Genomic DNA, 15,819 nt, shown 5'->3' on the forward strand with positions numbered 1-15,819 from the left:
AGCAATGTATAAATACAGCTCTACAAGGAGAGACATCAATACTTTTGATAACTTAAGTCTAAACTGTTACATTTTATAAAAATGGGACAAAGGAAAAATATTACATTAGGGCAGGCAAATGAGAAACAAAACAAAATTAGTAGTCGTGAGTAACGGAAAATAAGGAAAATTTTTGTATAAAAGTGTGCTTTTTTTTACAATTTTTGGCAAGGAAGGGGAGAGTTTAGCTCCAAATATATTCACAACCTTTTGCTGCTAAGCCCCCCCCCCATATATATTTTACACAGTCTTTGTTTAGGAACTTTCATAAAGGTGATAGCAATCTGTTCCCATCTTCTAATTGTGTTTCTACAGTGCTCTGTTGCACATTCCCCCATTGTAGACTTAGAAGCAGGCTGTAAGAACATATTGTGATGACACATTTAAACATGAAACTGTTAAAAAAAACAATTCTCTCACTGGGAAAGGTCATTCAGCCATTGTTGAAGCACATAGATGAAGGAAAAAGCTGTAAAGAGGTTGCAAGGCACCAGCAGTGCCAATATGTAACAAACAAAAATGGTGAAAACTTTTTTTTTTGAACTTTATTAAAACTGACAACTGTATGCAATGCTTTAGCAAAATAATGTGATCCAGTTACAGTTTGTGGCTAATTTAAAGCATATCGAAAATGAAGAACCATTATGTAGTATATTGCAGCTTACCAGTCTTGTGGTGTGGTGGTCAAATTCGTTTTTAGGCTATGAACAATCAAACAATCAAAGATAGAACAATGCAGAAAGGCACAGCCAACAAAACTTATTTTTGAATTTAAGAACACATTTATAAACAGGACCTTAAAGCAAACCTATCACTAAAAGTATTAACCAGGGTGTGTAACTTTTTTTTTTTTTTTTTTTAGGGGGAAGCTCCTCCTCTTTTGTATTTACCACTCTGGACAAAGCACCAGGACAAAGGAGTCCTTCAGGATGGCACCGGACTGAACATTTGCATATGTAAAGGTAAGTGTGATTTAGACACTCACATTTGAAAGCGTGCAGCAGTGAGTGGTACTGTACTGCTACTCTGGTTCATTCTCTAGGGGGCTGCCCTGGGAAGCAGCTACTTGTTGTGTCTCCCCTGAGGCAGCAATTCACTGGCATGTGGTAACTGCACCACAACTTCATGATGAAGTGCAGATTAAACCATGCCCTGTACTGGTGTCAGGTCCAACTAGCTCCTGCCATTCACATTATATTTTGCATAGTAAAAGAAAAAGGTAATGCCAGAAAGGAGCAGGCTGAAACTAGAGTTGGAGAGAAGTCAAGTCCCTTTACAAAGCCGAGAACTAGGATCCAGGGTGCTCCCCTGGCACAAAAGAACGGACCAAGATGCAAGCACAGTACTTCCATGGATCACAAGCTTCCTGCACTTTATCAGTACCATTGGTAAACTTTGGTGGACATGGGAGGTTTACCTTTTTCCTCATGGAATAAATAAATTACTGAAACAAAAAATGAATATACAGAACACAAATTAAAAAGGTGTACGTTTTAAAATAAATATATTTCAAAACACCCCAGCTTATTGAAGTTGAAGTTTTTCAGGGCACAAAATGTTTGATTTCAATAATACTTTAAATCAAGGTGCATAGATAATAACTCCTGAAGTCACGCTGAAAGGCTGATATGGGTAGCTTCTATGATTTTTTTTTTATAATTATTACAAACTATACATAAAAAATTGCTGAAATTAACAAGAGGTGACCTGAAGCATACAATATTGCTAACATTTTTATTACTGTGTTTTCACTGGTGTTTTGCCTTTTCATGCATCATTCATTATCGCATGTGACCTGTGAACTGCAACAGATTTGACACCTCCTATTGCAAATGACTTCTCCTAAAAATGAAAGACTGTAGCCAGATGTTGTTCCCTTTATTTAAAAACCCATTGTGAGTTCCTTCACAAATGCACTGGTGGTGTTTAAGGCCAATAACAAAAAAGAAAATAAGTTCAATCACATTTCTGAATCAGCATACATTCCATTTAATAAATAATCTACTTGCGTATAGTCCTTTTTCTTGTAGCTTTCATATGCTTGTACTAAAAGTAGAACGATAACAGCTAGAAAGAACAGAATTCCAAGCATTAGAACTGCTAGTAAAATGCTGGTATTTTGGATACGCTCTGCCACCTCTTCTGCAACATTAAACACATCATGCGCTTCATCTGTTTCATCCACTCCCTTAATGGACTGTGAAGACACAATTGAAGTAGGCTCTGTAGAGACTGCTCCTATCAATTTACTTGTGGTAGACATAAAGGCAGTTGATGATATGACACCTGGCATGTTTTCAGAGGCTGTTTTAGAAGTGTCTTGTATTTTTGGCACAACCGATGTTCTTAATCTTGTGAAAGTAGTAGGGTTTGTCTTCAAAGAGGGGGAAACTGTATGTATAGGGTTTTGAGTTACTGTGGTAAGTGAATACAAAATCTGTGTTGTTGGTGGGGTAGAGGCTGTTGGTGGAGCAGAGGTTGTTGAAGTAGTACTGGGAACTCTAGCACTAGTTTTAGCTGTTGCCGATTCAGTAGTTGGTGAAACCTTTTCAGGGGTTATCGTGGATGGCAATGGTTGTAAAGGAGATGTTGTTTTTACTGTTGTTTCTGCAACAACTGTGGTTGAACTTTTATTTCTTTGTCCAGTTGTTTCCGGCAAAGTGGTGGCAGAACTCATGAATTCTGGTGCTGCGCTTGTCATTTGTTTTGTAGTTTTATTTGTGGACTCATTGCTGGCGGATGGATTTGGAATGATAACGTCTGGAACATAGGAGATTAGTGAAATATTAGCTGTAGTATTTTCAAGCTTGTTGAAGCTTTGTATCGTAGAAGTTGTTGAATTTATTAATTGTATGTTAGATGAGGTAGAAAGGATAGGTATTTTAAAAGTAGTTGGATTTGTTTCGGTTGCAGCTACAGGATGTTGAACAGAAGTTTTAACAATTACATCTACTGAATCTGTGCTAGTTTTTGGCAAACTAATTCTTGTTGACGGAGGACTGGTAGCAGTCATTTCTTTTGTGGTGGTGGCGGTTATCATTTCACTGAACATTTTAATTGGTTCAGTTGTTTGTTCTAGAATGAATTTTGGAGGAGACACAATTTTTATTATTGTAGGTGTTGTAATAGCTTCAGTTCTTTTTTTCCTCCTCGCACTTCCAGGTTTGGGAGCATTCCTTCTTCTTCTCTTTTTAAGAGGATTTACATCTGTTGGATGCAGAAATAAAAGTTTTTTTTTTTTAATGTTTGGGAAATTTGGAAAATGGATACAAATACAATACAAAAAGACAAAGGAGTGTTGATGCAGATACCTATAGTAAACATCAATAAATAGTAAGGTTTTTAAAGTATTAAAAGTATTAAGTATTAAAATATTAAAAGTGGTGACAGGTTCAAATAAGCCATTCAGTACAAGATCATATTCTGTCTGTAATAACAGGGAATTCCAGAAGGTAAGAGGTATCACTTTTGGCAGTACAAATGTATCAGTACTCAAGTTTATCATGAAACATTTTATTTTACAAATTTGGCTTATAACGAAATTGCCAAACCTCAATATTATGCCAATAGTTTGGATGCAAATGGATGTATCCCTAAGAATGCATATCCATTCATACACAATTCACATAGCAAAAAGTAGTACAAAGTTACCATTAAGCGACATTGTGTCAGCACCAGTCCCCACCTGACACTTGTCGCCCGAACGAACACTGCAGTCTTCACCTTTTGTAAGCCCCCACTCAGCCTCAGGAGACTGGTTGCATCTCCCAGCACTTGGTTGCCCCCAGGACTTACTGCACAAGGGATGGTGTCTGGGATTGGGCTGGCAGCAAGCCAGGAGCCCACAGATAGCAATACCAAGATTCCAACAGAGCCAAGTCCAGAATACAGAGCAGAGGTCATACACAGAATATCTGTCCACCAAACAAAGTACACAAGGACAAAACACAAGCAGAGTCGGGGTCACAGGCAAAGGTTGGTCCAGGCAGCATGAACTGGCAATGTCAGAAACAGGCATGGTCAGCAACAGTAAGTCAGACGATAAATCTCCACCACAGATTAGCCCAGTTACCAGGCACTGACAACTGGGAGCAAAGAGGCTTTAATGTCCCAGAAGCCATTAGCAGTGCTGGACCGACTAGGAAGCTGATCAGCCTCTAGAATCCCCTTCAGCTGTGCAGAGCCTAACAATGGATGCTGGGGATGCCACAAATCCATCAGGCTGCACATCTAAAATGAAGCAGGGGCTGCTGGTATCCCAGTTCTTCTGGCTGCTGCAATTGACATTGCTGGACAGAACAGACAGTGCCATACTTTACCAGCGTCAGAACACCCAAGCATAAAGGGGTGCTAGGGTAATCAGTAGGTCAGACTCAAGCTCTGCATGCACATGGGCCCCACTGATTTTCAGCCTGTGACATGATGGCCAAGAGGCCCAGCTTTGCTAAGTATACATATCCTGTTCAGCCACACAAATGTGGTCTACAGTTTTAATGTGAACTGAGCTCATGTAAATTAGGTCAAAAATGTTTTCCACCAACATAGAGCAAATTTCTTTTTTCATGTAGCGTAGAAGCTATTTTCCTGGCCCTCCTCCTGACAGCGCACCCATGAGTCAACTCCGCCCCTTTTGACCTCTCCAGGACCACCTAACCAAGATAAAATAGCCTTAACTTCCAGTAGTCCCTGTTTCGTTTCTTGCTCAAGGAGTGGTAAGTGCCTATCCATTTCTTCAGAGGAATGGTTCTAGGAGAGCTTTGATTGGTAACTGTACTTCATTTGTTATACTCAGATGCTCTTGAGTTGATGCAGTAGGTGGCATCCCCTCCATGGCGGTATTGTTTAAAAGCCTTTGTTCCCTGGTTAGGGAATGTCTGTAGGCTATCACTACTAGCATGTCTGGTAAGTTTGTTGGGGTATACGTTGCAGATGTTCCTGATCTAATTTCTTTGTTCGGAAAGAGTACTTATGTGGTTTTACATAGATCTTATGTTTGAGCATGGGGATGTGTATAGGTGTGCATAAATATCTATATATATATATGGATTTGTGTGTATATATGTGTGTACAGATATACATATATTTAGATAGGTATATTGTTAGGTGTATATATACAGATACCAATGGTACAAAAAGTACCATTTTTTTCCCTCACTTATATCAAGACTTATAGTTCAGTAAGAGAAGTAAATTCAGGAAATATATGGGTATATTTTCATAGAAATTGAATGCTATATGAGCTATTTTTGCTTTTCCTCTAGGTCCAGATACTTCCCCACCTACCTCTCAAGTGCATTCGGTCCAGCAAAGGTAGAAAATAACGTTTTCCCATTTTTTTTGCCTTATTGTTTTCTTGTTGGGTATTACACACACACACACACACACAGACACACAAATTGCTTTATTGCAGGGATAAAGCATCTCAGGAAGACGGGACATTTAGGTTCTCTAGGTCTCCCTGTGAGAGTATTACCAGGATAATCATTTTCTCGCTCCAGAAGCAAGTCAGTGGAAGCATGTTGGGTGTGTGGTGCTAAAGCATTGCCATCCAAATTAGTATGTGCTATATGCGTTAAAGCATGCCGAGATAAGGAGATGGAATCCAGGGAGATGAATATTTATACTGATCGGGCCATTGCAGAAAGTTCAAAGAAACTTTCTCCACGTCCAAGGATAAACCAAGGAGACAGTGGGAACCCTCACAAGACTCAGACGCTTCCGTTTCAGAAAAAGAGGATGAAAGATCTTTTTCTTTCGATTTTTCCTTAGTGAATACATTCATCATTTCAATTAGAGAGGCCATTAGGAGGGGGGAGAGACCTCCCAAGAAAAGGATGCATTTTCCTACTTTGAAGAAAGAATGTTTAATCTTTCCCTTCATGAAGGAAGTTAATCAACTCTTTGGGGAGGGATGGAATAAACCAGACTGAAAATGACCCCTCTACAACAGGTTTTCAAAGTTATATCCCTTAAATCAAAAGGATATGGAGTTATGGGATTCACACCCAGTGGTTGATGCTGCACTGCAACGCATAGCAAGAGATATGGTCTTTTCAATAGAAATTCAGTAGCATTTAAAGATCCAATGGATATGACCTCAAGAGAGTCTAATCAGCAGCAGGTTTAGCTAGTTGCCCGGCGGTGGCCCTCACTTTAGTGTCTAGAGCCCTGTTGACATGGGTGGAGATGTCTAGAGAGGAGCCGAAAAGCAGTACAGATATGTCCGTGGTCGGTTCGTGCTTGGATCAAATGAAATTAAGAGCAGATTTTCTGGCAGAAGCATCGATTGATTTAGTCAAATTGTCAGCAAAAATTATGGGATTTTCAGTGACAGCAAGATCTCTCTGGTTAAGGCACTGGACGGCTGATTCAGTTTCCAAACAGGCATTATGCTCTATCACCTTTGAGGGAAAAATTATTTTTGGAAAACCTTTAGAAGAAGGTATCCAGAGTCTGGTCGAATTGGACCAGTGTTGGATCTCAGAAACCTAAATGCATATGCATATGTGAGAGTAAGATCTTTCCGTATGGAATCCCTGCAAACTATGCCGGCAGTAGTTCATCCTGGGGCATGGATGATCTCAATAGATCTAGAAAATGCATACCTTCATATTCCGGTTATTCCAGAGGACCACAAATATCTTCGTTTTACCATAATGGAACAACACTTCCAGTTTGGATGCCTACCATTCAGTCTGGCAACAGAGAACCTTCTCCAAGGTCCTGGTGTCAGTAATTGGCTTTCTGAGGCTCCAGGGCATATGTCTCTATCATCTAGACAATATTACAGTTCTGTCAAATTCAGAGGAACAACAAGCAAAGGTATTCCTTTCTCAACGCAAGTCAAATGTAAGAATAGGCTATATGGTTCTTGAGATTGCAAGAGGTAACCGCAAGAGATTGCATAAAAGTTTTGGGTCTAATGAATGCCTGCATACCGGTGGTTCCCTAGGCCAGATGGTACATGAGAAGACTACAAGTATGTTTCCTAACCCGGTGGAAATGGGTGTCATTGAAACAGAAGACTCGTCTTCCATTAGCAATACAGAGTGATCTGGTTTGGTGGACATCACCGCAGAACCTATTTAAAGGAATGCCATTAGAACAAGGAGAGAGGTAATTCTCAATACACATGCAAGCATAGAAGGTTGGGGTGCCCATTTCGGCAATTACCAAGCAAAAGGCCAATGGAACGTTTCACCAACAAGGGGGTCTAACCCGGTTAGGAGTTGATGGCAGCATTCCAAGGCTTAAAATCCTTCTCGAAGACACTAGCATGCAAGAATAATAATGGACAACAGGACAGCAGTAGCGTACATTGCAAAGCAGGCGGGAAGAAGAAGTCCCTGTTTGCTCCGAATAGTGTCAACTATTTTTCTGTGGGCGGAGGAGCATTTCCTAGGCCTCTCCGCAGCCTATCCCCCAGGAGTACAGAATCAAATAGGGGATACGTTAAGCGGATCCTTCCAAGATTCCAAAGAATGGTCCTTGAATCCCAAATACTTACAACCACTCTTCCAAGAATGGGGAACTCCTGTGATCTACCTAATGGCATTGCTTCACAATGCACAAGTACCTGGGTTTTGCACCAGATTCTATTGCAGTCAAGCATTAGCACAGGATGTTTTCTCCATCAGATGGAACTTCTGTATTTTATGTATTTCCTTCATGTATTTCCCCTGGTACCACTGGATTTTGAAGGTCCTTTTGAAAATCAGGGGAGAAGCAAGGTGAGCAATAATTATTCTTCCATATTAGCCGGGAAAACCATGGTACTCTCTGGTGAGCCAAATGTTTATAGCCCCTATTTGGCAACTTCCAGATCAGGAAGATCTATTGATACAAGTGATCTAGAAAAAAGCCAGCACCGTATCACTGGAAACTGACTGCTTATCCATTAGGAGGCATAGAGATCAACCAGCAGGTGTGTCACCCAGAGTTGCTGAAACTCTTCTAAAAGCTTGTAAACCAACAACTAACAAGACGTACTCCAGAATATGAAAAAAGTTCCCGCAAAATGGACAAGTTCTTCCCAATAGAGCCATCTGGGGCAAAGGCTTGGAATTCCCTTTAGACGTCACTGGACAAAGGTCTCTGTTAGTACGATAGGTCTCCGTATAGTACGATAAAAGTACAGGTGTCTGCATTGTCAGTACTGATAGCAACTAGATGGTCAGAAAATAGGCTGATTAAATGATATTTGAGAGCAGCAATCAAGATTAGACCACCATTCAGGCCCTTATTTCCCACATGGGATTTACCAGTAGTGCTTAAAGCTCTCTTACAAACTCCTTTCCATTGTCACAGATTAGAGGGAGGAGAGGAACACCAGAAGGAAAACAGAAGGATAAAGACAAGCTACTATACCTTCAAAGCCTAGGGAGAAGGAAACGGTCACCACCTACGGACACCCTAACCTAGCTCTGACTCCTCTCAGTATGAATATACCCTGAAGGTGGGAATACTCATACACAGGAACCTAGGCCCTAGTAGCCCTGAATTGCCCTAGAAATAGTGAGAGGGTTTGAGACTACTGGTTCCATCCCAGATGAACGAACCAGCATCTCCCTGAGGCCTAGTAACAACGAGCACAAGAGAACAAAAAAACACCAAGAGCAGTACAACTTATCTTAAATAGAAAATGGATGAGCAGGACCTCTGGCGGGGACAACACACCAGCTCTTCCACATGCAAGCAGTGAATATCAACCGCAAAGCATGAAGTGTGAGGCCAGACTAAACAGAGGAGCAGTAATGACCACAAGCTGCAGCTGAGCCAAGAGGTGTGGTCATTACCAACAATCTGAAACCAGTGAAAACAAAGAGACTGTCAGATAACCTCACGTGCAGCTTGTTTCACAGATCTTCTAACCTCAGTCGCGCGAGGGACAGTGACATACATTCCATAAAGGTGTGCTTTTTTAGAGAAGTTAACATTGAAAACAATTTTCTTACAGCAACTACGTTAGCTTAGAGTCTCAGAGCTTCAGTCACTATCAGTAAAAGAACCCCGCTATTCAATTTCAGCAGAAAGAGTGCGCTTGCATCCTTCCCCACAGGCATTACCGAAGGTGTCATCCATTTTCCACATGAACAGGAGGCAGTACTGCCATCAATGAAGGAAGTTAAAACAGATATACAAGAGGGAAGTGACAATTCTAAAAAATTTAATATGGTCTAGATAAAATCCACTTACATACAAAGTAAACAAAGCTTTAGAAGATCAGATAACATGTTCTTATACCCTAGCGGACATAAGAAAGGTTAGCCGGCTCCTGCAAGAATAATTTTCTCTTGGATTATGGAAACAATCAAGTGTTCTCTAATGGGCTTGGCTCCACCACAAGAAAAAAAGGTCCACTCAATGAGGGGCATGTCTGCATCATGGGCTTCCTATGCAAAGGTTTCAATGGAAACAATTTGCAAAGCAGCCAGTTAGAGGTCGCCCAATACCTTCATTATTTGGATATGTAGAAAAGAGACAGGGATTCAGCTGGCAATAAAGTTAAATATGTATTTATATTTTTATAAATCATACATAATTACATCAAAAATATGATGATTTGTTGTTTGTTGTATATATGTTGTAAAGAGTTCAGATATTATTACTATACAGTTTGCTTCTAGCATATAGGAAATTAACTGTTTCAATCAAATATTTGTCCCGATACGTTTTGCCATATAGGCTTCCTCAGGGGTACAATTGTGACAGTTGTTGTCTAAATACATGCAAAAACAATCAATACCATATAAAGTGGGTTAATATAGGGGAAATGGTAATGTGTATATATCTATTAAATATAAAACAGCAATGATGCTATATACATCTATTCAATGGTGTGTAGACACATATTAAACGTCAAAAATCTGACTTCCAGTAGTGTGTAAACATCTCTAAACCAACAATAATATATCTGATATCATACCATTATATAACTAGACAATGTATACCTGGACAATAAGTTGCAATATCAAGTTATAATGTGTGTAGTGAAGTTGTGATGCTCAGTTTCCAGTTATTTTGTGTTTATGTTTAAATATATAGTTCAAACAATTGTATAAAATAAACTGAGTAATAAATACTTTACTATGGTGAAAAGCTGGCAAGATGTGTCCAAAATGGAGGATGGAAGAATGGTGTAAAAAGGAACAGTCTGTGTACCTGTAATGCGCCTGGGCACACAAACCACAACCAACTCCAGATATCCTTCAATCAGGCTTTATTCAGTGTCATAAAGCACAGCAAGGGTTAAATCCAAACAAGCAAAGTACAAGAGGGTAAGGCAAAGACAGGTCAAGAACAATCCGAGGTCAGGGCTGGCAGCAGGCAGAATGGTCAGTAACAATCCGAGGTCAGGGCAGGCAGAGTTCAAGCAGAGTCAACTTCAGACCAGGTCACTATGGAGATGACAAAAGCAGGTAAACTTAACCAACACAATGACGCACCCAAGCACACCGAGTTCACAGAGGCTTATAGGGGGCAATGGTGTACAGGACAGGCTCTCCTTAAATGGCCAGAGTGACCAATGGCCTTGCGCCACCTGGCGCCGTCTGATAGGAGACTAACTGAATCCCCTGTGGCCGATTGGCCGCAGGGAATTCAAACTATGTCCCGCCCCGGGGCGAGGCAGCCGGGTGCCACGCCCTCGGGGGGTACAAGAGGGACGCATTGTAGCACGCGCACCTCTTCCCACAGTACCCCTAGGACGTGCACTACTTTGCACATGCAAAGGAGTGCTGAGAGCAGGATTTTCAGTAACCACATCTGAAGGGATGCAAGGGATGCTGCCTGGCTGAACAGTAGTTTGGCCAGGACGGATCCCTCCGCCTGCAGAGAGAGACAAGCTGCGAGCAGAGCAGTAGCCTCGGCCATGCTGCCTGCTATAGTGGCATCACCCTCTGTGGCTGGGATCCCCAGGGACACCGCGGGCTCGCAGGACGGGTAGGTTCCCCACAGTACCTTTATACAGAATAATAATTATAGTTGATTGCTAGTGTGGGTCAATTGTGGGGAATAGAAGAGAGAAAGAAAGGATTGGAACTCAATAACTTACTTAGGGTACTTGGTTTTACAATAGAGAATAGAGGGGAATGATTTCCAATTGGTTCAATGCCTCCGTAGAGGGTTTTTGGTTATATTTGAAGTTTAGAAAAACTTTATATATAGTTCTCCCTGTTGTCAAATGGATATTATCTGTGCAAAGTATATATACATATTTAGTGTAAGTTTAGTAATTACTCCTATTTGAAAGGTTAAAATAGGGATATTCAGGGATCTTATCCCAGATATTGTGGAATGGTGTTTGCCAATGATTGGAAAGCATGCTCATAATCCATATTCCAAGGAATCTTTATAGAAATATTTAGGATAGCATATTGAGTGTTAGCAAATTTAGTGATTGATCCTATTTTGAGGTTGAAATAGGGATATGCAGGGATCCTACCCCAGATTATGTAGAATGGTATTTTGCCAATGATTGGAAAGGGTGCTCAGAATCCAAATTCCATATATCCTATATAGGAATAATAGGGATAACTGTTTAAGCTTTTAAACATGAAAGTACATTTTAGTAACTAGAATTAGTTTGGTGCCATACAAAATTACCTTTATAGTTTCCTGTTACAAAGTGGGACACATCCTGCAGCTCAGAATGGTGGTTTCCTGTAACAAAGTGACAGTCAGAGGCTGTCTGGAAAGAGAACCTGCCAAATATAGGCGTGAAGGGGGGCGGGATCGTACAGAGTCCGATGTCATTGTGGACTCTGTACAAAGCACTTACTAGATATTGGTGTGGGCGTGGTCTGCGCGTGTCCCGCACAAACCACACCCACAATGGTGATGTGGGGGATTCCCTGTTTGTTCAGGGGAACTCCCGTCCCGCCGATCATGTCCGCTGTGTAGTGGGCTGATCCTGGCAGGGCGGTTGATCATCTCTAAGTGAGTTGATCATACAGGTGAGTAATAGGCATGCCCAGGGGATGTGTGGTGATCATCCCCAGGCAGCCAAATCGCCGACCCTAGTGTGACCACCTATTTAGCAGTTTGTTCAAAATGGATGTTTTTGTATCTGTATACAGACAAATATATATATATATATATATATATATATATATATACTGTATATTTAAACATGAGAGATATATATCCCTATTCTAACACAGATTACTATCTAGTAAATATATATACATATAGAATGACAATGTAGCAGACATATTGAACATAATAACTAAATTGAAGTTCATATAACATTGTACTGGATGGGAGTAATAGCCAACATGATTATAATGATTATAAAGATTATAATGGGTATCAAGAAAAAGTATATTAATGTATATTTATAATGCTTAAGTAACAATATAGCAGACATAGCAGAGTAACAGACAATATAGGTTCTGATGGGTATCAGGTAATAGTATAAGAATGTATCTTTATAATACTGAAGTAAGAATATAGCAGACATTTTGAACCATAATGCCGGTAATAACTTAAAGCTAAGTTAAAGTTCGGCTAGCATTGTTATTGGATATTCTGGGATAAGATCCCTGAATATCCCTATTTTAACCTTTCAAATAGGAGTAATTACTAAACTTACACTAAATATGTATATATACTTTGCACAGATAATATCCATTTGACAACAGGGAGAACTATATATAAAGTTTTTCTAAACTTCAAATATAACCAAAAACCCTCTACGGAGGCATTGGACCAATTGGAAATCACTCCCCTGTTCTCTATTGTAAGACCAAGTAATTGGCCTCCAATTATTTCCTCCTCTCTTCTATTCCCCACAATTGACCCACACTAACAATCTACTATGATTATTATGCTGTATAAAGGTATACACAGCCTGTTCCTTCATACACCATTTTGAATGCATCATCTTGCCAGCTTTTCATCACCATAGTAAGTAAGAATAATCTGGCAGAGCTCAAGTCCAAGTTCATAATAGCAATGTCACTGCCTTAAATGAGTCACAATGACTCAAAATTGATATGATTGAGAAACAGTTGGGCAAAATTAAGGTTGACAAAGCACCAGGATGGATTACATCCACGTGTCCTCAAAGAGCTGAGATCGGGTATTTCAAAGACATTATTTCTAATTTTTAGAGACTCTTTAGTCACTGGCATGGTACCAATGGATTGGTGTAAGGCCAATGTGGTTCCTATTTTCAAAAAGGGGCAATGTCATTACCAGGTAACTACAGACCGGTTAGTTTAACATCCATAGTTGGAAAGGTCCTAGAGAGTTTGATAAAGAACCACATAGAGAAGTTTCTGCTAGAAAATATTATTATAAGTGATAGTCAGCATGGCTTCCGGAAAGACCAAGGTTGTCAAACAAATTTACTCTCTTTTTATGAGGAAGTAAACAGGTAGACAGTAGAATAGCTGTTAATATAGTGTACTTGGACATTGCTAAAGCATTTGACACCGTACCCCACAGACGTTTAATATGCAAGTTAGGGTCAATAGGTTTAGAAAAGACAATCTGTGAATGGATAAAGAACTGGCTTAAAGACTGCATCCAGAGAATTGTAGGTAATGATTAATACTCTGAATTGTCTAAGGTTATTAGTGGTGTACCCCAGGGTTCAGTGTTGGGACCTTTACAGTTTAACATCTTTATAAATGATATAGAGTTTGGAATTAAAAGTACCATTTCTGTGTTTGCAGATGACAACAAACTGTAATGGAATTAAGTCTATAATCTACAAGCAGACCTGGATGTACTGTTTGATTGGGAAGCCAAGTGGCAAATGGCATTTAATTTAGATTAAAGTAAAGTTATGCACTTGGAGGCTAACAACATGCATGCTTCATACTGTCTAGGGGGAAAACATTTGGGGGAGTTTCAAATGGAAAAGGATCTGGGGGTTCTGGTAGATCATAGACTTAATAACAACATGCATGCCAAGCTGCAATATCTAAAGCTAGTACTTTTTTTCTAAAGTACTTTTTTGTATTAAAAGAGGAATAGACTGCATAGATGGAGACATAATCCTGCCCTTGTACAAAGCATTAGTCAGACCACATCTGGAATATGCAGTCCAGTTTTGGGCACCAGTTCGCAAAAAGGACATTGTGGAATTGGAGAGAGTGCAGAGAAGAGCAACTAAACTAATAAAAGGACCGGAGGAGCTCAGCTTTGAGGAGAGATTAGCATAACTGAACCTATTCTCCCTTGAGATAAGACGTTTAAGAGGGAATATGATCACTCTGCATAAATATATAAATGGTCAATATAGAGAACTCTCTTCCCAATTATTCACTTGGAGATCATTACAAAGAACAAAAAGGCACTCTTTGCTTCTGGATGAAAAGAAGTTTAAGCTCCGGATAAGGAAGGGATTCTTCACTGTAAGCTCTGTGAAAATGTGAAATTGGCTCCTTCAGGAAGTAGTTTTAGCAACTACTATAGATTGCTTTAAGAAAAAGCTGGATGCTTTTCTAGAAGCACAGAATATAACTGGCTATTAAGAATTTAAAGTAAAGGCAACAGAGGCTGTTGATCCAGGGAACATCCGATTGCCTCATGGAATCTTTTTCCCCTGTTGAAGCAAATTGTACCTAGGGTTTTTTTGCCTTCCTCTGGACTAAATATGTCCTATAGGGTTTTATATCTGGGATATGTTTATTTCCCTAATGGTTGAACTTGATGGAGCTATGTCTTTTTTTCAACCTTACCTGCTATGTAACTATGTAAGTTTATTTTATATAATTGTTTGAACTATATATTTAAACATAACCCCAATATAACCTGAACCTGAGCATCATAACTTCATTTACACGCATTATAACTTGATATTGCAATTTATCGTCCAGGTATACATTGTCTAGTTAAATAATGGTATGATATCAGATATATTTTTGCTGGTTTATAGATGTTTACACACTACTGGAAGTCTGATTTTTGATGTTTAATAGATGTATACACACACCATTGAATAGATGTATATAGCATCATTGCTGTTTGATATTTAAAATAGATATATACACATTACCATTTCCCCTATATTAACCCACTTTTCAAATACAGATTCTACATTCGGCTCATCAGTGATACATTCAGCACTGACAAAAAATTAAAAAAAAAGTGTGTAATATTACAAATAAAACCTATATAAATAAAGAGGTTGGTGTTTGCAGCAATATAAACTGGTGTTTTGGTGAAATATTTTTGTCTACACCCTCAGCTTTAAGTTCTTTTGCTTGCTACATCCTAAAGGTGTGCCAGCGGGAGGAAAAAAGGGAAAATTGTTGTCATACTTACAATATTGTATATTTCCTTTCCTGGCAACTTCTCCTGACAGAGCAGTTCCTTCCCACTTGTTGGTGTCCTGTCGAATGAGTTGATACTGAACAGGGGGACCAGGAGGCAAGGCCTTTTTATCTTGGATAGGTGGTCCTGGGGGGACCCATAGGTGCGCTGTCAGGAGTGGCCAGGAAGGGAAAAATCACAGGTAAGTATGACAACAATTTTCCCTTTTTTACTAATATTACATCAGCACAATGCAGGTTATGTATCAATATTCAGTTTATTATCTTTTTGTAATACTAGAAAATCTCATTGTAAATGGCACTCTTTTCTTAGGTCAGAGGCTTTATACAATATATTGCTCTTTAAGGCATACAAAGCCACACATTCTGAATGCATAGGACTGAACAACTGGAATCTGTAGTGCAATTCCTTGCAAGTGATTATTTGACTCATTGTAATTGTTTTTTTTCTACAGAAAACAATGTCCAGACTATTAACCACCTTGCCGTTAAGCCC

General features: G+C 39.6%; 1 protein-coding gene across 10 annotated transcripts in view; it reads right to left on the minus strand.

Annotated features, from left to right (window-relative positions):
• Nucleotides 1–1,901: 1,901 nt before the first annotated feature.
• Nucleotides 1,902–15,819, minus strand: part of LOC140337577 (uncharacterized) — a 37,210-nt gene continuing 23,292 nt past the window's right edge. For 5 of the 10 annotated variants that reach the window (XM_072421276.1, XM_072421281.1, XM_072421279.1 and 2 more), the window contains 2 exons: nt 15,316–15,471; nt 1,902–3,246 (listed from right to left, as the gene is read on the minus strand). In XM_072421276.1, the coding sequence (XP_072277377.1) occupies nt 2,000–3,246; nt 15,316–15,471 (1,403 nt within the window). In that variant the 3' untranslated portion in view covers nt 1,902–1,999. Of the gene's footprint in view, nt 3,247–10,243; nt 10,437–11,643; nt 11,701–15,315; nt 15,472–15,819 lie in introns of those variants that run through there. The other 5 variants (XM_072421283.1, XM_072421282.1, XM_072421280.1 and 2 more) reach the window with 3 other exon arrangements.

Source organism: Pyxicephalus adspersus, chromosome 9, assembly GCF_032062135.1.
Source record: "Pyxicephalus adspersus chromosome 9, UCB_Pads_2.0, whole genome shotgun sequence".
NCBI classification, from domain to species: domain Eukaryota; kingdom Metazoa; phylum Chordata; class Amphibia; order Anura; family Pyxicephalidae; genus Pyxicephalus; species Pyxicephalus adspersus.